At 37.5% G+C, this 20,995-nt stretch overlaps 1 protein-coding gene across 6 annotated transcripts in view; it reads left to right on the forward strand.

Annotated features, from left to right (window-relative positions):
* ikzf2 (IKAROS family zinc finger 2) overlaps positions 1-14,286 on the forward strand; it is a 30,504-nt gene extending 16,218 nt beyond the window's left edge. For 2 of the 6 annotated variants that reach the window (XM_067409879.1, XM_067409881.1), the window contains exons 5-9: positions 1,981-2,148; positions 6,679-6,816; positions 8,042-8,152; positions 9,002-9,127; positions 10,217-14,286. In XM_067409879.1, the coding sequence (XP_067265980.1) occupies positions 1,981-2,148; positions 6,679-6,816; positions 8,042-8,152; positions 9,002-9,127; positions 10,217-10,944 (1,271 nt within the window). In that variant the 3' untranslated portion in view covers positions 10,945-14,286. The remainder of the gene's footprint in view (positions 1-1,980; positions 2,149-6,678; positions 6,817-8,041; positions 8,153-9,001; positions 9,128-10,216) is intronic. The other 4 variants (XM_067409883.1, XM_067409884.1, XM_067409880.1 and 1 more) reach the window with 3 other exon arrangements.
* The last annotated feature ends 6,709 nt before the right edge of the window (positions 14,287-20,995 follow it).

The raw sequence follows: 20,995 nt of genomic DNA on the forward strand, positions 1-20,995 counted from the left end.
TTTCACTTTTCCAGGGTTTCATCTCTGCCCATAAAATAAAACATTCACCTAGAACTGATCGTTGCAATTTCTGTGTCCATTAAACGTGTGTTTTAGAGTTGCATGCTATTTTTAGAGCAGGTGCTCACGCAGCAGGTCTCTGATGTATGACTAATCCAATTAATTAAACATAATTAGGTTCCCAATCAAAAAATTGTATCAAAGAGGCTCAGCATATTTATCATAGCTGTAAAAGGTACTTTTTGAGATGAAGACTCATGAAAAACAATTATAAGTGTAGTGCTTATAAATGGCAAAAATGGCAATCATGGTGGTATCATGGTATCACATGGTATGTGATACTATAGTTGTGTCCCAAATAATACACTATGCTCTTATGCACTGTGTACTTATGCACTGTGTACAAACTGTGTAGCGTTTGAATTTTATAAGGTTGTTTTTATCATTCAGCACCAGAGTCTGATAGCCCCTCCCCCCCACTACATAATTAAAGCTGCGTCAGTTGAGTGCATGAAGTGTCCAACATTCCACACTTAATTTTTTTTCGGTTAATAAAGCTCATCATCCAGGTATTTAAAGTGTACTTTTTCCTTTTGAAATTTTCAGTGTGAACACACTACTCTCACTATTAGACTACAAAATGCCATAGAAAAGGGCATAAGTATGTGATTTGGGATGCACCTTATGTTTAACTGACAGGTAGAATGCGTTTTTCTGTGGAAAAGTGTAAATGGGTGCAGGGTTGCCAGGTTTTCACAACAAAACTCACCCAAATGCTACTCAAAACTAGCCCAAAACTAACTGAATCACATTTCAAGGGGGGGGTCCCCCGGTAAAAATCGTGTTCGGGGGGTAAAATCCGTATTTTTGGTGAGGGTTTCCCTGATAAAATTCGCATTCCAGGGGCTAAATATCATTTTATTTGGGGTCGCTTCAACCCGCGGACATGAAAAACAACCTGAGGCAACAGTATTAATCTAGCCCAATTCCACAGGAAAACCATGGACTTGGCAGAACTGGCTGGGTACTACATCTAAAAATTATATATCACTGTATTTTTCCGCTTTCCAATGAGATTATACTATATTCTAATAACAGTTTTCTATTTTAATATATTTTACAGTTGTTGTTTTTTTTTTTTTCTGTAATGGCATCATTACAGAAAAAGTGTCACATGATCCTTCAGAAATCATTCTAAAATGCTGATTTGTTGCTCAAGAAACATTTAATATTTTTTCAAAAGAACAGCATTTACTTGAAATAGAAATCATTTATCGAATTTTAAATGTCTTTACTCTCACTTTTGATTAATTTAATGTATCCTTGCCGAATAAAAGTATTAATTTCTTTAAAAGAAAATCCTACTGATCCCAAAATTTTGAATGGTAGTGCGTGTCAACAAATTTAAATAATTTTCATTTATATGCACTAATATAAAAAGCAATATGTACCAACATATTTTAAATAAAACGTGAAAAACGCCTTCAGGCTTTGGTTGATGACAACTGAATCATTGAATCAGAGTTTTGATTCGATTCATTGAAACAGACAGATTAAACAGATTCATGAAAATGAATCAAAGTAAGATACGTATACATTTTGGTTTGAAAAATGGGCCGATGGTTGAATACATTTTAATATGAAAAGGCCACACTGAGACTTCCACAAACATTTCCGATTATGGCACGATTGAGTCTTTTACATAGACTGATTCGGGCAAATACTTTTAACACAGTCTTACACCGTTTTTTGCTTTTGAAGTTTATATCAAAGTCACTATTCAAATGTCTTGTTGCATCATTTTATATTTTTACATTTAATATATCAGCCAACCATGAGTAGAAAAAGCAGTCCCTGTGTGGTGAACGGTCTGTATAAAACCTGCTACACTGAAAACACTGCCGTATTTATGTTTATAAACATTAGCTAAACCGGTGATCAGTATGTGTCTCTTCTCTTGTTCGTGACTCTGTCCATCAGGTGACCGGCCGTTCCAGTGTAACCAGTGTGGGGTTTCATTCACTCAGAAGGGCAATCTGCTGAGGCACATCAAACTCCACACGGGAGAGAAGCCCTTCAAATGCCCGTTCTGCAGCTACGCTTGTCGCCGTCGTGACGCCCTAACCGGACATCTGCGCACACACTCAGGTCAGGCCACCACGTCTCTATGCAACTGCTATAAGAAGACACATGTATGGGCAGTAGTGTGCTATTAATGTGTGCCATAGCCTACAAAACGATTGGTGTTCTGTGGCCGCAGCTGACATGTTCTGGAAAAAACGTGCAGATCTGTTCTGTCCTGAGGGACGTGTACAGACAGCCTAGCAAACACTGCGGTTAGGCCACCTAGGACATGCTGTTGTGTTGCCTGCAAGTTGTGCGCTCCACCAAAGGAAATGCTCTCTGTCAACCAAAGGGAAGTGTCGCTTTGGTGAAGCATCACTCTCTAACCCACTTTCATATCAGCCCACCATCAGTTGTCTAGTCCTCATCGTTGAAGATCCGGGTCATACGATACCATCAGTGCTCAGCTCGGGACTTCACAAGCTGTCACTCAGGGACAGTCTTGTTGAAATGCACAGGGAGAGCAGGAGAGGCCTATCACTCTCATCGTGTTTTGCTGCCTGTCTTCGACTTTTGTCATTTCCTGTTTTGCAGCTCTAATCACAGCGCAGGGATAGTGCAGTTTTATAGGCCAGGCAGCTGATGTCTGTGGTGTCCTGTTTTTGTGGGCAGAATATATGAAATAATTCTTAAAGGCATAGCTAAGGTTTGGTTTCACATAAGCGCTGATGGTCATGGTGGGAAAGCTATTTTTGTCTTCAAAACAATATAATTTTATATTAAATATGCTACCATTTAAGAGTTTGGGGTCTCACCAAGGCTGCATTTATAAGATCAACACAGTAAAAACTGAACTATTGTGAAATATTTCTTTAATTTAAAATAACTGTTTTCTATTTGAAAATATTTGAAAATGTTATTTATTTCTGTGATGCAAAGCTGAATTTTCAGCATCATTACCCCAATCTTCAGTGTCACATGATCCTTCTAATATGCTGATTTGCTGCTCAAGACACATTTCTTATTAGTAGTAATGTTAAAAAACATTTGTGCTGCTTAATATTTTTGTTTGTAATTATTTTCAGTAATGTTTGATGAATACCATGTTAAAAAAACAGCATTTATCTGAAATAGAAATCTTTTTAACATTATAAATATCATTATTGATCAATTTAATGCATGCTTTAATGCATCCTTGCTAAATAAATGTAGTATTTATTTATTTTTTTTTTACCTTGCTGACCCAAACTTTTAAATGCCAGTGTAAATTGTCTAATTTTTTTTTTAAAACTTACATTTCAGTGAAAAAAGAGATGGATGGAATTTTGTGATCTGTAATCTAGACAAAGACGTTCTAGACAAATTTTTTTTATATATATATATTTATATGGAATACACTTAGTACTTCCATTTGTCTTATTTCATAGTTTTGACGACTTAACTATTACTTCAAAAATGTCATGAATAGTAATGAGACAGGAGGAGTTGGTGTATCCATACTGATTTGTATTGATTCTCCATCATTTAATCAACAAACTATGCAAAATTTGTGGTGTGTGTGTCTGTGTGTTGTGGTCTATCATATTGATATCAAATGTCAGTGTGAGAACTTTTACCACTAAAGCCTACGCACCCAACTACCTCAGCATATAAACGTTTGTGGCCGATGAGAGTCATTAACTGATTTGCATATCCATTTCTATAGGCATTGTTAAGGAGTTGCCACAAGAAAGGTTTGTTCTACCACAGTGTGAGACGTGTAGTTGTTGCTGGAGTGCTTTTGATTAGTAATTTAAGGACTTAAGCAGCAATGTCACCTGTGGCGGTCTCGCCCTTTTTGCAAGTCCATCCCCACTCCTTGGTGACCTGTCCGCCTTCCCAGCAGCCACTTCAGCTGGAGCGGAATGCAAGGAACTCAGCAGGTTTGACGACTTCTTGTGCAACAAGCGCCACATGAAAGGACTCATCCTCTTTTGGCCCTTGGTAACAGGAGGATTGGTGACAAACCGCCCAGGAAAGTTACGCTGAGAGGGAGTAAAAACATGCAAACACATCCAGTTGTTTACAAATGGCTGTCGCTAAAATCCATATGCATGCACGCAGACCACAGCCATGCTCCAAACGTTGAAACTGAAACAGCATATATTGCACCACAGTTTTAGGCATGATTCATAATGTCGGTGACTTTGCTTTGGGTTGCTTTGGCTGTTTTAGGCAGATTAGTAAAATAAGAAATGTGAGGTGAGTGGCTAACGCTTGATTCAGGGAGTGGACGGTTTAAGCTGGGTGCATGTTTAACTACCAGTTGAGTAAGTCGAGCACTTTTGCTGATGCTCTAAAATTGATAGGCATTTACTTGAAATGAAATGTCATCCTCATCTCACTGTTTCCTGTTTTCAACCCGAATGGATGCGGTTTAGAGGGCTTTAATGCATCACTATGTGCATGAATTTGCATTTGAATAAGTGCTTAGAAAGGGATTTTTTTTTTCTAAAACATCCAAACTCTGCTACAGGAACTCATAGGGTTTTGAACAGTTGGTATTAATCGATAAAACCATTGCATTTCTTTTGCCCCATAACAGTTCGCATCTTTGTCTCCATCACATATTAGCATGATTGCCTGTCCCAGACTTTGCAGTTTGCAGGTGTTTTGACAGTTCATTGAACCAAACAGTTCAGTTCTGTTTTTCCATTTATAGTCTATATTTGTCTGGGTGGATGCACTGTATCCTGTAAAATGTCTGCACCAAATCATTTCTGATGTGCTGTCATGCACACACCCAAATTTGAAAAGCCTCCCATTTATTAGAAATATTGAAAGTGTGACAACAAATGTCACTTTCAAGATCTCCCTCATTAGGTGAAACCGTTTCCAAAACAGTCACCAACTGACATATAAAGACCCCAAAACTACTGACGTGTTAGAGTCTGCCCTAGATCCCTTGATTACCTGACCTTTACAGAATGACACAAAGACCAAATTCATGAAAGACTACTTTAAATGTAATAATAATAAACAACTTTAGTCAATCTTCACAGCTGACATGGTGTGACAGTTCACGTGAATGCCATATAATCATATATATTTTTATTTTTATATTATTTGAATACTTTTTAAATTGATTTTTAATACATTTTATTATATACTATTGTAATATAAAGTTTTTTAAAAAAAAAAATAAAATTTAAAAAATGTTTGTTTTATTTGCATTTGATACTAAAACAAATTTAAAATATTATAATATTAAAATTCTAAAATATATTTTGTTTATTTTATGAATAAAATATTTTATATTATTATAATTACTTCATTTTATATTATATTAGATATTTTATTTTAAAATAATATTTTTATAATATAATATTTTTAAATATGTATTATAAAAATATTTCTATATTTTAAATAAATATTTTAAAATATTAAAATTATAATATTAAAATATTGTTTTCTTTTTAAATTAGAACTTAGCTACACTGTTCTTGAAACATTTTCTTTAAACATATTTTATGAGACATTGTATTCCAAGCAAACTAAAACTTTTTTTTTTGTTGTTGCTGTAATCCATCCTTTCCCACAGAAGTGACAGGGCCTCCGTTGTCTGACATGCGTTCTACATGTGAAAGGTCACTTCACAGCGTCTCAGTCAGTAGCTATCTCACTTTCACTCTTTGCTTCTGACTGAAAAAGCACTATGGTGCTTTGAAGAGGGTTACCGAAAAGTGTAGGGGGTATTTTTACAATTGGCACACTTTACAGGTAATCCCACAGGCTTGCTAGTAACAGGTGTGAATTATCATTATTTTCTCACGTGCAGTAAGAGACTGGTTAACTGAGTTCATACAGGATGACTCAATTCGCTAGGCTGTTTTGTTTCACTCCTGCACTCTTTATGAATAATTCTGAAAGTCCCTTACACCAAGGATTGACCACAGAGCTGACAGCCCCTGTCTCAAATTAAATTATACTTTTAGCTGACATAACAGAACAGCGCACACGTAATGGTGGGCTATGTTCCGAATCGATGAGTGAATGAGAAAATCATGACAGATAAATGAATGACTCAACCAATTGATGAATGAAACACGGAATGAATCAATGAACGAATTGTTCCATTAGCTACTGGAAAACTCACATCTGTTTCTGGAGGCTAAGCATCGTCCTCCTCCTACTCTTCTCTGCCTACAATGGAAGGACAAGATGCTTGTTTCTATTGCATCTTTCTTGGGAGGTTCTGTCCCGCATTATCGCCCTTGCACTGACCTAATCTTAGTGGAACTGACTGTGAATCACTTCACACCTTATCCGGCTGAGGAGAAACACTCACTCGGTTTCTGTTTATTGTTCAAAGAGACTTTCCAAGTCATCGCTCGTGGTGCCAATTACAGATTGATGACGATAAAACGACATCAAATACAACTACTATAGTACGTAATTCTATCCTCCTCTGGAGCAAACCCCCTCACTGCGTTGTAGTGGTTGCATCATCTCCAAATCTGACTTTGCCCACTTTCTCGCTTACTCAGTCGGAGACTGAAACTCATTTGTGTGAGCGGTCTGAATGAGTTATTTTACATCTTAATACTTATTTTACTACTCTTTCATATCTTTTAGTGGGCAAACCACACAAGTGCAACTACTGTGGGCGGAGCTACAAGCAGCGCACATCATTGGAGGAGCACAAAGAACGGTGTCATAATTACTTGCAGAGTGTCGGAATGGACTCCGCCTCCAATCCTGGCCCTTATCCAGGTGAGTGGCTGATGACTTCATTGAGATTGTAAGATGACAGTTTTCCATATCATCGATCAAGTGTTATTATGACTTATTGTGAAATCATTTTGGTGTTGGATGACACAACGGTGTTCCATGAGCTGGTATGTTTCTTGGAAACAAAACAATATGAATTACTAATATAGAATTGCTACACTAAACATTTGTGGGGTACATTTTGGTGACACCAAAGGTACAAGGTTTTCTAGCTAAAATTAGTCTTGACTTGACATTATTCTTACTATTGTCCAAAGAAATTAGTTACATGGCATTTATGGTTCAGGGGCCTCATTTATACGATTAGATTTGATCCTAAATACCATGGATTTTATCCTCCATAGAAAGTGAGGAACAAATCAGGATTTGTAAAGGCAGAAACTAAGGTGGAAAAGTTTTTTTTTTTTTTTTTTTGCGTGGAGTTGATGCATTTATGTTGCATCAACATAAGATGTTTTATAAATCAACTGCTGTACGTTCACATTTATGATCATGTCTTTATAAATGAGGCCCCATGTGATTGGCTCAAAACAACCCTTACAAAAAATAAGTATTCTTCAGTTTAATTTTATTGAGTATACTTAAGTAAAGTTCAAGTATATTTTTAAGTATACTTTATGTAGCAAGTAGTATCAATGTACTAGAAGTATACTTACTGTTTCAATATTACTTGGGACTAAACTGGCCTGCTTTAATGTATAAATGCATACTTTTATGTATACTTTGTGTTACTGTAGGAAAGTTTGAGTACACAACTAGTTTACAACTAAGTTTTCCGTTTGTACTACAACTATACCACAAGTGAACTTGGGTATACTGATAGTTCACTAGGCAAATACTTGTAGCAGATTTGTAGTTTATGAAAGTACACTTTGAAGTATACTCTCAGTAGACTACTAGTTTAGTAGTTTTATACAGCAAGTATACTTGTAAGTTTTCTTTAAGTGAACATAATATCATAATTATACTTTTTGTACTTTAAGTATACATCTATGTTCCTATTTAGGTATTAATGTTTTATATTTGAAATATACCTTTAATTGTACTTTAACTCTTTCCATTTAAAAAAAAAAAAAACATTTTATTCTAGCTTCATGTATCCTTTTTTATCAACACTTGAATGTGGGTAAGTTTCATGAAAAAAAAAAAAAAGTAAATTAAACAACATTTAAAACAAAAAGCTGAGAAAATCGCATTTTTGTCAAAGACTATGTCCAGATGGGATTCAGAACGATGACCGTAGATGGAGTAGATCGAGTCCATCAGCTCCCCCAAAACTTCAGAGTCGTTAACCCTTCCTGGGTTGACATTTTATTCGGTAACATTAGGCAGTTTTCAACTTACATGCTGTTTAATGTTTGATGATTGTGTTTTATTACATTTGCGTAAGCAATCTTCTATCGCTTTTTTCTGCTTCTTCTTCACCTGTGTTTTGATCCGATTTCAGAAGATGCTTAATAGCATCCCCTACCGTATAACAGTGAAAACATGGATAGCTAGAAAATTCAGTCAATGGCGGGAAAGAGTAAAGTAGATTTGAAATAAATTCCTATGCACACTACTGGTGGACTAGCCTACACAAAAATTCAGATACTCAGAATTAGGAACATCTGTTTTCTTTATAAATCAATGGCCGGGTTTCACAGACAGGACGTAGATTAGGCCAGGATTAGGCCTTAGTTCATATAGAACATTTAAGTAGCTTTTATAAATGTGCCTTAGAAAAAACATTACTGATTTGCATCTTGAGACAAAACACTGTCACTAACATATTTTAAGAAATGTCAGAGCAAGTTTCTTTCAGTTAAGACTACAAACCAAATATACCAGGAATACTTAATTATACTTTTAAGCACATCTCGATCAAAAGATTAAGTACATGTATAGAACAAATATACTTAGACTTTTCTGACACTATGAGTCAAGTATACCTAAGTGCAATTTTAAGTATACTTCTGAGAAGTATATAAAAAGTAGACTAAAAGTATACTTTCTTATTTTTAGTTTAAAAGAAGCATACTAATAGCACACTTGAATAAACTTCTTTTTCGTAAGGGTACCTGGCTGCAAAAATTTGAGATGAATGGAAATGCTATTGAATAGTTTTCTTCATGCATTATGGACCAGCTTGGTTGATATGCTGAATGGTTTTTATCATTTTGCCCAGGAGAGGTTCCAAAGGAGCAGAGGTCGCTGGAGTCCGCTGGCATGACGGCTTTCGACCGGCCTCCTGTAATTGAAAGACTGGGGAATGTGGGTAAACGGAAGAGCACCACGCCACAGAAGTTTGTGGGTAAGTGTCACCTCAGCAGTAAGTGTGGTTGAATCTACAGTATGCAACAAACTGATCTTCAAAGTTCTAGCGGTGCTAATGAATGTAACGCAGGTCACACGATGGAATAAACATTTTCAACCTCACACATACAGTCGCCCTGTTGCAAAATGCACATTCTGTCTGCTTTGTTTTAAATCAGGGACCGGTGCATACACGGACAGAAATATAAACCGCAGGTCAAGATATATATATATTAAAACTTTTCCATAATTTAATCAACATTATATCAATTACTTCCACCATAATCATTACAAATGAATACAAAAATCTCTTTTTAATGATAAAAAAAAAAAAAAAAAAAGAGTACCTCCTACTTTCTGTAGAAACAACGGCAAAGAGAGCTGGATGAATAAGGCACAAGCTATACTAGGTCTAAGGAGGCGTATTTGTGCTTACAAATAAAGACAGTTACTTATTTAAATACAGCACAGCATTGTTTCAGAGCATTTAGCGCCTGGTTAAACTGGATTGCGGGTGGTTAGTGAGTAATACGCAGGTTTTTGAGCTGAAATACCACATGCAACTGTTAAGTGAACACTTGAGTTTCCACATGAAGGAACAGAGAGCAGAACTCACATTAAAAAAGTAAAAGCATAAATACAATAAAGTTGTAATGGAAGATCTCTTAAGGAAGATAAAAAAAATATTATTTGAAGAGAGAGACAGTAAACATTATTTGAGAGGAAACTCATTACATGTCTATTGACAATATCTGCGGAAATCAAACTAAGTATTAAAGTGAAAGAGAGAGAAAAAAAAAGGTTTGAGTAGGAGTTGTTTTTTTTTTTTCATTCTGTGGTTTTTGCACACCTGTATCTTTGCCATTGCTTTTACTGACTACGCCAGTGCAGTTTACCGCATCCATATTATGCAGGGGTTAAATTTTCTCACTTCAGTCTCCAAACGGGGCTTTCCATCATTAATGCAATGAAAACATAGTAGCAGATTTTTAAATGCACCTTTTACAGTAAATTGTGAGGTTTTTATTATAATGGAAAGTACTTTGAGGCTATTTTTAATGCATCTTTTATTGAATTGTCTATTAAGGTGAGAAAATGGTTCGATACTCGTACCCTGAGCTGAACTATGAGATGGGCCTGAAGTATGAAAAGGAAGCTGAGTTGATGCAGGCCCAAATGATGGACCATGCCATTAGCAATGCAATCAACTACCTGGGCTCTGACTCATTAAGGCCCGTGGTCCATCACCCATCCCTCTCCATGGCCGAGGTGGTACCTATGGTGAACCCGCTATTCCATCCGGTGTACCCGCTTGGCCCGCGCATGGACCGGCCCAGCAGTCGTGAGGCTCCTCAGCTGCCCCACCCAAACCCAGAGTTCCCGCACCCAACCAATGGCGCGCTTTCTTTGGTCAGGCCCAAGAATCCTCAATCGGCCCGAGACGGGTCGCCGTGCAACAGTGGACAGGATTCGGCTGATTCGGCACGGAGCAGCCCTCGGGACAAGCTCAGCGCTGCCGGGCCTAGGTCGAGATCCAGCCCAGGGTTTGGCCGGGCAGAGGAAGGCAGGGCGATCGACACCAGCCGCATCGCCGCGAGGGACGGCGTCCGCGTCTTCAGCCGCGAGGGCCAGGAGCTGAGGGTGTTCCAGTGCGAGCACTGCCGCGTTCTGTTCCTGGACCACGTCATGTACACCATCCACATGGGTTGCCATGGTTACAGAGACCCGCTGGAGTGCAACATCTGCGGCCACTGCAGCAAAGATCGCTACGAGTTCTCCTCACACATCGTTCGCGGAGAACACACCTTTCGTTAGCAGTCTCTTGCAGTCAGTTTACTGCAGACGGCACGAGTTCACTGCCGAAGCATTACGTGAGCACCGATCGGCAGATATATGAAGGTTTGAGTCCAATAGAAATGTTTTCATTTTGGAGCTGTTTGAAGATTTTTTTATTCTGGGTGAGGGGATGAGAAGTTTATGTTGTGAATTTTTTGTTTTGTTTTCTTTTCTTTTCATTTGTTTTGTTTTTTTGTACTGAACCTTCCAGCAGAGCAGCTATGTGTTATCTAAAGTTGTGAAGTTCTTTCTCTTTTTTGTCATCTTTATTACCTCGATGCATGCTGTCATTCCTGTTTCATGGACCTCAATCAATATTACAGGTGAACCAAGCAACCAGAGGACCACTGGAGAACTAAACCGTTTAGTTTTGTGTATAAAAAAAGACTTTAATTCATAGCTTCATGCTGCTGTGGCTTCTTAGTGCCTTGCTGATGTTTTGAACCGCACAATTTTGCCTTTTACGGAGCGCTTTGTATCTTTTTAGCGTCTTTTCTCATCACTTGCTCCATTTCGATGAAGTTCCCGGGGCGTGTGGACCGAAGCTTCGGTTCTCGTGCTAATTTCCTGTTCCTCGTGTCGGTGCTACTATGCTAGTTTCGCAAATGCAGTTCTGCAGTTGGCGCAAAGTCTTTCGGACACATTACAATGAAGTGTTGATGACAATCCCCTCGGAAGACCGAAATATTTTTGCCACGCTAAGGACAGATGAGTTTTCCGTGCTGTGTTTTGCTGCTGTTGCACACTTACTATCATCTTTGATTTCTTATGCACTTCGCTGAAAACAGCACTGCGACATGCCTTGATAAACCTGTTTTTGCACTATTAGCTTGAGGCCTTGGGCGAAAATATGCTATATCCATGCTATTGATAAAGGGAACAAAGGTCATTGTGTAGTTTAGCTAGTCCCAGTGCAGTAGTTTGTCATCTGTGTTTCAACAGGGAACAAGTCTGCACCTATTTTAAGTATAGACATTAACTACAGGTCTTTAACAACAGGGTTGCCATACTTTTGATTGAAATCTGTGAATTTCACTCAGCCTTTCAGACCGAATGCCTCATTATTGATGCCTCATTAAATCAAACTCCTCTGACTGTCTTCAGTGTTACAGCACAAACTCTCTTTCGATTTTTTTCTTTTCATTCCACATATGTTGTCTTTTTTAGCCCACACACGGACCTTATGAACTTGCGCTGCATATGCATTTTTCGTTCGACTCTAGTTAGCTAATGCATTATACCATTTTTGTACATGGAGAGATAAATAAATAACCTATGCGCAGTTCAAATCTGCCTGATAATGGAAAATTGTAGATCTTTAAAATCAAACAACAACTTTTATAGATGCTAGAAGATTGCTGTTGAGATTTCATCGCTAACCCGGACTGCACAAGAGCTTTACAAGATAAAACGCGGTTTATAAATCAGACAATGTTATCCCCCCCCCACCCTTTAAAATTTTCCCATGCTTGATGCAGAGAACTTTTTTATTATTTTCAGGGCATTAAAATTAGCCGTAAAAATTTAGACTATTTGTTTTAATGTTCACAGTTGTTTATTTTCCCTTCCTGTTTCTCTTCCCTTTTTATTTTCTCTTTCTTTCACACTCTTTTTTTTCTGTTCGATGTTGTTGAATATTTACATGAAGCATTCTGTAGCACAACCATAAATCCAGCTTCAATCAATGCATATGGCTCAACTTGTACAACTGCAGCCTTCACAACGTTCAGAACCTCCCTTGCACATTTGTTGGGCTTTTATGTCAGTGCTAAAAGAGCCTTGCATCACTATCAGACTTTGTTGTACATATTGTTTTAAAGCTTTGCTTTTGTCTTCTCTGCTTTGAGGAAAACTCCAAAAAAACTGTGAATATGCCCTTTAAACGGTATGAGGAAAAAGACTTTAAAGGCAACCAAGAGCACTGATAGAAATGCATTCATATTGTTTGAACGTCATTTTATTGTTCTTTAAAAAAAAATAGCTTTGCCTTTTTTTTACACCTCCAAAAAATGACACAAATCGCACACACATACCGCCTCTTAAATCCTGAAACATTTTGAAGAATTTTATTTGTTCTTGTGAAGCATGAATATCTTTATGCATTTTAGATTTTAGTTTTTTTGTTTTTTGTTTTTTTGAGGCATGAAATTGAATGTGCTCCACAATTCCAGGGCATTTTATAAAATGATTATCAAAGCTTATTGTATATGTATTTGTTTAGTTTCAAAAAAGGAACAAGGTGAAGGAAACATTGATGTAAGACTATGTTTACAACCGAATGAACAAGAGCACATGAACAAAACGTGTTCTTACGACGAGTCCACGCTTTTGGGAGTGGAGAGTACTTGAACTTACAAGAAAGGCACTCTAGAGTCAGGTTTCACTTTTTACCTTAAAGTGTATGGGACTGCTATTTTCTCATCTGTGTAAATATATATTTTTTGTGAGAGAAAGGTGTTTTTTAACTGTTCTTATTCACTGTGGACCACCTTACAAACAGTAAAACAAGGGTTTGCAGTGTATTTTTATAAGTGAATAAATGTATGAATTATATACAGTATATTTTGGTAAAAAATGTTGAAAGGGGGTTATCTTTTGCTGTGTGTCGGTTCGCTTTTTTGGGTTTTCTCAGGTACAGTGTTGTCAAAAATCTTCTTAAATGCATTTGTATGGAACTGTAGGAGAGATTTGAATTAATATTGAATTTAATACTATTTGACTTGAAATCCAAAGTCAAATATCCAAATAAATATATAAATATATATTTTTATTTTTAAAGAAAGAAATCTAATGAGTAAAACCAAGGTTTACTGATGTATACTGTTATAAAATAGACTTTTGTAACCTTGGCATCTTTAAGGAAAGTGTGTCGTTATATGTTGGTTTTTAAAGCATGGGCTTTTCTGCATTAAATACTGTCATCATATGAAACTGTTGCTGTCTGTTCCCCTCCTTTCCTCCTCATTTTCACACAGAGCTGTTGTGTGGTGTTTATATTCTTGCTTGTGTGAATCTTTCGATCTTGTATACTGAGAATAGATATGTGGTCTCATATAGAATGAGGCCCCCCCTTTTTTTAAGGACTTGTGGTTTTAGTCAAAGACCATCTCTTTTGTTTCCGCTGTCCTTCTCCAGTTTGCAAATATGCAGAATGAGAGCATATGTCAGACCAAGAAACACATGCAGTGTTACAGGAACAACAAGCCAGACACTGATACTACTATTACTGGGTGATTAAGTGGGCGCAAAAATAAGAAAATCAAGTGGTTTTTTATTTTATTTATTTCTTTCTTAATGTGAGTTTTGTCAGTGTCAGTAGTAATTTATGGAAGTCTGTTTCTGCCGTGCAATAAAAAAACCTTTTAAAAATAATTGCACCTTTTTATCTCACAATTCTGACTTTTCTCAAAATTGCGAGTTTATATCTTGCAATTTTGACTTTTTTCTTGCAATTCTGACTTTTTTCACAATTGCAAGTTTATACCTTCTTTTCTCATAATTGAGATGTAAACTCGCAATTGCTTATATAGTCTTATATATAGTTATAAAGTCTTTTTTATGCGAAAAAAGTATGAATTGCGAGAATTGCAATTGCAAAAAAAGTCTGAATTGTGAGAGAAAAAGTCGCAATTACCTTTTTTATTGTTTAGTCCATGGCAAAAACAAGCATCCATAGTAATTACTTTATTTTGCATGAATAATTTTCATGTAATATACACTGCCATTCAAAACGTTTTTTTTTTTTTTTTTTTTTTTGCAATTTTTTCGCAAGGACTCATTAAATGAATCAAAAGTGACAGTAACAATGTATCTTACAAAAAAATTCTATTTCTGATCAAATGTTATTTTGAACTTTCTATTGATCAAACAATCCTGAAAAAAAAAAAAAAGTTTTGTTGCTGTTTTCACCATTAAATTGTTTGAGCAGCTATTTACCATATTAGAATGATTTGTGAAGGGTCATGTGACACTGAAGACTCATGGCATTCAGCTGTGCCATCACAGGAATAAATTGCATTTTAAAATATATTAAATATATTATTATTAAATTGTAATAATGCTTCATGATATCAATGTTCTACTGTTTTTTAATCAAATAAATGCAGCCTTGCTGAGCATAAGAGATTTCAAAAACATTAAAAAATGAAAGCAACCCCAAACTTTTGAATGATAGTGAATATGTGTCTGTATTTCTATTGAATCCTTGTGTTCAATTAAATAACATTAAATAATTTAAGTAATAGAAGTCTGTACAGTAAGTTATTTTTACAATTTGTCTGTGATCCAGTGGATACTCGCCAGGTTTTTACGGTCCCTCCTCCAACGGACCAACCCTCCTCCTTTCAACCCTCTTCCGGCATCGGGCCCAAAAAGCAGACCTATAAAAACCTTTCAAATGCGGTGCCTGCGGTGAATACTAGGCGCCTCTCTATGCGACCAGCTTCAAAATGACACCATCAGACTGAGGCGCGAAAATCGACAAGTCGAAGAAGTAATCCAAAGGCGTTTGCTACAGTGGTTCAGCCTACCTTACCAGCTACTCAACTACTCCAACTAATGGTGCACAAGAAAACTGTGCAAAACAGATCAAGGCTGACCTCAAAAACCAAAGTCTTAGCCTTCCTGATGCCAACATTTCAAAATGAGTGTGATCATAACAGATCTATTGGTAATTCGTTTGATTAAAGGTACAGAAATTTGCAAGGTGTTTTAGATTGTGCTTTTATGTATGGATGATTAGTATTGTCATTTTTACTGATTCATTTTTAAATCAATATTTAAAAGTTATTGTAAACCAGATACTTCGGGTCCCGCATGCTGATTGGTGAATGCTTCCGGTGTGCTAAAATGCACAATAGCAGAAGGATGCCAAATTTACTTAAAATAAAGTTTTACAGAAAACTCCCTAATATTTTTTATATTATGACGTTTTTACATTTTATAATATTTTATAAAAGCAAGGCCCTCAAGTCTGTTTGTAATGTCTAACCATGTTCTTTTAAACTTAATTGAACACCTTCTTTTGAACCGTATTGCTTAATTTTAATTGCTATTCTTTACTCCTTTAAATACTTTAATCTTTCAAAGCGTTCTGACTGACACAAGTTTGACTGACAGGTAAAGGCAGGTATTATCTGCCTGCAAGCGTCTGCTGGAGCAGGACGTTTAAATGTTTTATCTGGACACAGACATGCGATCCTGTTTATTTTACACTGAATGTGTTCTGAGAAGCCCTCGAGGGACCTCTAACAGCACTGAACCCGCCAGGGCTCCACCAGCATTGCAAAAAAGACACGTCTTGTCACAGTCTGTGACCTTTGCTTTGGCTCGTGTGTTTCTTAGGTGATGCTCCAAATGCCAGGAGGCGGTGGGTACCTCCTTGTCTGTGGCTTTCTATGCAGCAACATTGGCATCCCCTCTACCTCTCAAAGTCCACATGCATCAAAGTCCTGGCCCTGTTCACATGCCCACAATGTCAAAGCCCCTCTGAGATGCATGCATTTGCAGAGAGATGGCAGAGATAAGTTCACGTTGAAGGGGCTTGTGTTGGTTAAGACAAGATTGCAACAGAATATCTCTAAACCTCTACTCAGCCCTTCCTATTGTTTGGGGTTTTGTCAGTTTGCTACTGTCTCTCTCTCTCTCTCTCTCTCTTTGTGAAACGTTGTTGGCCTGATCTTGTCTGAACATGACTCATATCCTTAACGGTGGAGGTGAGCTTTATCTCGTCAACTGTCTTTTTGCTTAGCTTTGATTTTAGGAGTGCTGCCAATGCACCGGCTCATACAGGCCAATAATCTTTTAAAGACATAGCATGAGAGATCTCTGTGTATGAATCTGAAGGTGTCAGAGTATTAATTTGGTTTTATAATGTTTTGATATACTAGAAAAAGACAAACTTATCTTCCATGGACTGTTAGGGCCAGTGTTAGGGAAGCTCCTGCTTCACAAGCTAATCTTTTAGCTTGTTAGCTAAAAGCTACAAACAAGAAGTAGCTAACCACTTTGAAGATACTTATGGGGGCAATATATTTTTAAATATATAAATATCAGATTAAATTATTTTTTAGTTTAATCAGAGCCACATTTGTGGGGTGGGGGGGGGAGAACAATTAGGGTAACAGCATTGGACAGATACATTTAGTCAGTGCAGCTAAAAAAAAGCTAGAATACACCTTTATAGAAGACGCAGTGTTGTGATACCTCCGCTCTGTGACTTCTTAAAAAGCCACCGCTGAAACAAACAGCGAAAACCAGCTTAAGCTGGTTGGCTGGTCTTAGCTGGTTTGGTTTTACAGAGGCTTTGACTACTTCTTTAGCTGGTCAGCTTGACCAACCTAAACCAGCTACACCCAGTTTAAACCAGCTAAGATAAGCCAACCAATATAGGTTGGTTTTAGCAGCGTTGGTCCCACTTTATATTAAGTGGCCTTAACTACTATTTAAATTAATCATTTGATACAATGCATTTATTGTGTACATACATGTTTTTACATTGTATTTATAGTTTAAAAACACCTGCATGTAATTACATCTGTAATTAATTTCTGTAATTACATTTATAATTACACTGTTGACCCAACCCTTACACCTTACCCCTACCCTTAAACCTACCCATACCACCAAAGCTTTCCCTAACCTTACCCGTAACCTTACCTCAATAGCAGCAAAAGTGATTTGCAATTCAGTATGAACCCAATAAGTACATTGTACCTAATTTTTGATGGCCACTTAATATAAAGTGTGACCGCAGCATTATCTGTGCTATAAAACTACAAGTGCAAACACAGTAAACGTGACATTAAAATATTAATTTTGTCACATGAAAATGCTAATGGTTGGAAGGAGTAGATTTTTAGTGGAAAACGTCTAGGTTACTATCATAACCCCTCATTAACGTCAGTGACTGGCGAATTGGGATCACACCTGAGAGGGATAAAGGGATAGTTCACCCAAAAATGAAAATTTGATGTTTATCTGCTTACCCCCAGTGCATCCAAGATGTAGAGGACTTTTTTTCTTCAGTCGAACGCAAATTATGATTTTTATCTGCAACCGCTGCCGTCTGTCAGTCAAATAATAGCAGTAGATGGGAACTTCAACTATAACCGTAAATAAAACTTGCTTAGACAAATCAAAATTAAACCCTGCGGCTCGTGACGACCATTAATGTCCTAAGACACGAAACGATCGGTTTGTGCGATAATTTTTACCTCTAATACACCACTATGTCCAACCTCTTTCAGCTTCCTGTTAGTGAGGTCAAAAAACGCGTTCTGCTGACGGAAGTGATGTCTCGCCAATATACTTCAATGAGCGCGAGACATCACTTCCGTTGTCAGAGCGTGATCCAACCTCACTAGCCGGAAGTTGAACGAAGTTGGACATAGTGGTGTATTAGAGGTAAAAAATGATATAAATACTGTTCGGTTTCTCACACAAACCGATCGTTTCGTGTCTTAGGACATCAATGTGTCGTCACGAGCCGCAGGGTTTAATTTGGATTTGTCTATGGAAGTTTTTTCGACTCTTATTGTTCAAGTTCCCAATCACTGCTATTATTTGACTGACAGACGGCAGCGGTTGCAGTTAAAAATCATAATTTGCGTTCGACTGAAGAAAAAAAGTCCTCTACATCTTGGATGCCCTGGGGGTAAGCAGATAAACATAAAATTTTCATTTTTGGGTGAACTACCCTTTAACATCACTGACTGATGAATTTGGGATCCCTATGGAAAACCACAGCATCCCTATGGATCCCTATTACAAGAACGCTGCAAAGACCACATCCTGCCTGTAGGGAGGTACCATGTGGAAAATACTCATATGGACTGACAAGGGGCAGTGCTGCATATGGAAGATCTCTGTAGTAGATCCCACCTATGCAGGGGTGGAGTCAATACCGTTACAGAGATGGCAGAGTAGACTCTGCCGAGGGAAAGACACGGGCTCACCAACAGGGAAGCCTTACCGTGGAATACACATATGGGGTCACCCAGAGGGGGGAACCACAACATAGTCTAGTACAGGGACTGGACAAGAATGCTGCGGAGCCACATCCTGCTTGTAGGGAGGTTCCCTCTTGTTCTGAACATCAGGATTGATGATTGTAGAGCAGAGAAACAAACGTCAGCTAGGCTCCGAAGTAAAAGCTTAATGCGAGTATTTGCACGCTGCCATATATACCTGGAAGCAGAGGTGCTGCTCGTGTTGCAAATCTCACTCGCCAATGTGCATTGGCTTGTTCTGTTATCACCGGAAAGTTGATTGGACTCTCAGGCGAGATCCCAATTTGTCAGTCACTGACGTTAATGTTGAACGTGACTGACTGAAAGGGAACTATGCTGAATTTTAAAATAGCTTGAGCTACTGCCTATTGAAAATGTAGATAAAAGTTCTCCCAAAAATAAAAATTCTGTCATCATTTATTTCTACTCACCCTCATATTCCAAACCTGTATGACATTGTTTCATCAGTTGTTTGTTGACGACTGAGTTATATTGTATGGACAAAAGCACTCAAAATATATTATTTTATATTCCACAGAGAAATGAAAGAAAGTCACAGGTTTGGGACAGCATAAAGGTCAATAAATGATGACAGAACATTAATTTATAAGTGAAATAATTAGTAGCATTGCTTCAGCACCAACATTGGCTAGTGATGAAGGCTGTCTGTACATTAACAAGTGGGGATGTTCATGTCTCACATTTTATCTGTGTAAAATCTTAGGGAAGCTGCAGACCAGAATCCACCACAGTGCGAAGGAGAGCTAAAACTGATGTGTGACTTGTGCCATAAAATGCTTTTGGCCTTTAACCCTCATGTTGCGGCAAATGTACAATGAGCCCTCAGCTAGGTGTGAACTTACTCTGTGGCATTTTGTAGCTTCCTTATTTCAATATTTTCACAGATCTCGAGCATCAGAATGGAAAGAACTGTATAACTTTCTTGTAAGTTGCAGTATTAGTTTGTCATGCATAGATTTCGTTCAAAATATATATTATAAATATGAACCACCGTTCAAAGGTTTGGGGAGCCAAAAGCTTTGTTGAGCATAAAAGATTGCTTTAAAAAACATATTTGTCAAAAACAAACAAAAAAACAACATAACAACCCCATACCTTAGTGTATATAGTAGTGCAGAGTAACAAGCAAAAAGATATTTCTTTTGCATTTAGTGTCTTTCGTCAAAGATTAACTCTCATTTTTCAGTTTATAAATGGATGTCACTCATTACTTGAAACTTCCAGCGGAATTCAATGGAACATGATTTATATTTTGGAACACTCAACCTCCTTTTATTCTTCCCTCTTCTCTCTAATGATCAAAACCAATCAGACGAGTCAGCTTTATGAGGGCTCCAGTGAAGCAAGCTAATTTTTGGACGATTAGTGTTGTGTTGGTAGGTAAGAACTGATCACCATGACCCAGAAATATCTTCAGGATTGTTGTGCAATCATCACAGGTGACTCCTATTCCAGTTTTTCCAGCCTGGTAGTGTGGGGGTTGTCTTAGTTGGCCTTTGTGCCATCCATTGCACTGGAGAACACACCCTATTAAAAATGCATGCCTTTATAAGACACCTCCACCATCAGAGGCCATGCATGGATTTAACGTGTACTATGACAGAACATCCGAAAAATGTACAGAGCTCAAATCTTAAGTGTTATGACTGTCACGATGTCTATTTGCTAGAAAGAGAGTTGAAAATGATGTGGGAAAAACAGAACAATTGTCATGCTGTATTTAGCACTGGGAGTGTCAGGAGAATCCAGCTCCACTGGTGTGGGCAGTTTGCTGCCAGTGTCATGGAGTTCCAACAGCCAGTATCCTTTCTTACAAAGCCTCAGGAAAGCAAGGCCAGTATCTTAAGTGCCTAAAGCTACTGTTGAAATCCTACACAGACTCATGGGAGGTGAATATCTGTGAGAGAGGAAAAATATATGCTGTCAACATTGTGCCTGAAGCCACTTTCATGAGAACTAAAAAAAAAAAAAAAAAAAGCTTGGGTGTGATCTGCTTAGTT

The sequence above is a fragment of the Chanodichthys erythropterus genome, chromosome 14, assembly GCF_024489055.1.
Source record: "Chanodichthys erythropterus isolate Z2021 chromosome 14, ASM2448905v1, whole genome shotgun sequence".
NCBI classification, from domain to species: Eukaryota; Metazoa; Chordata; class Actinopteri; order Cypriniformes; family Xenocyprididae; genus Chanodichthys; species Chanodichthys erythropterus.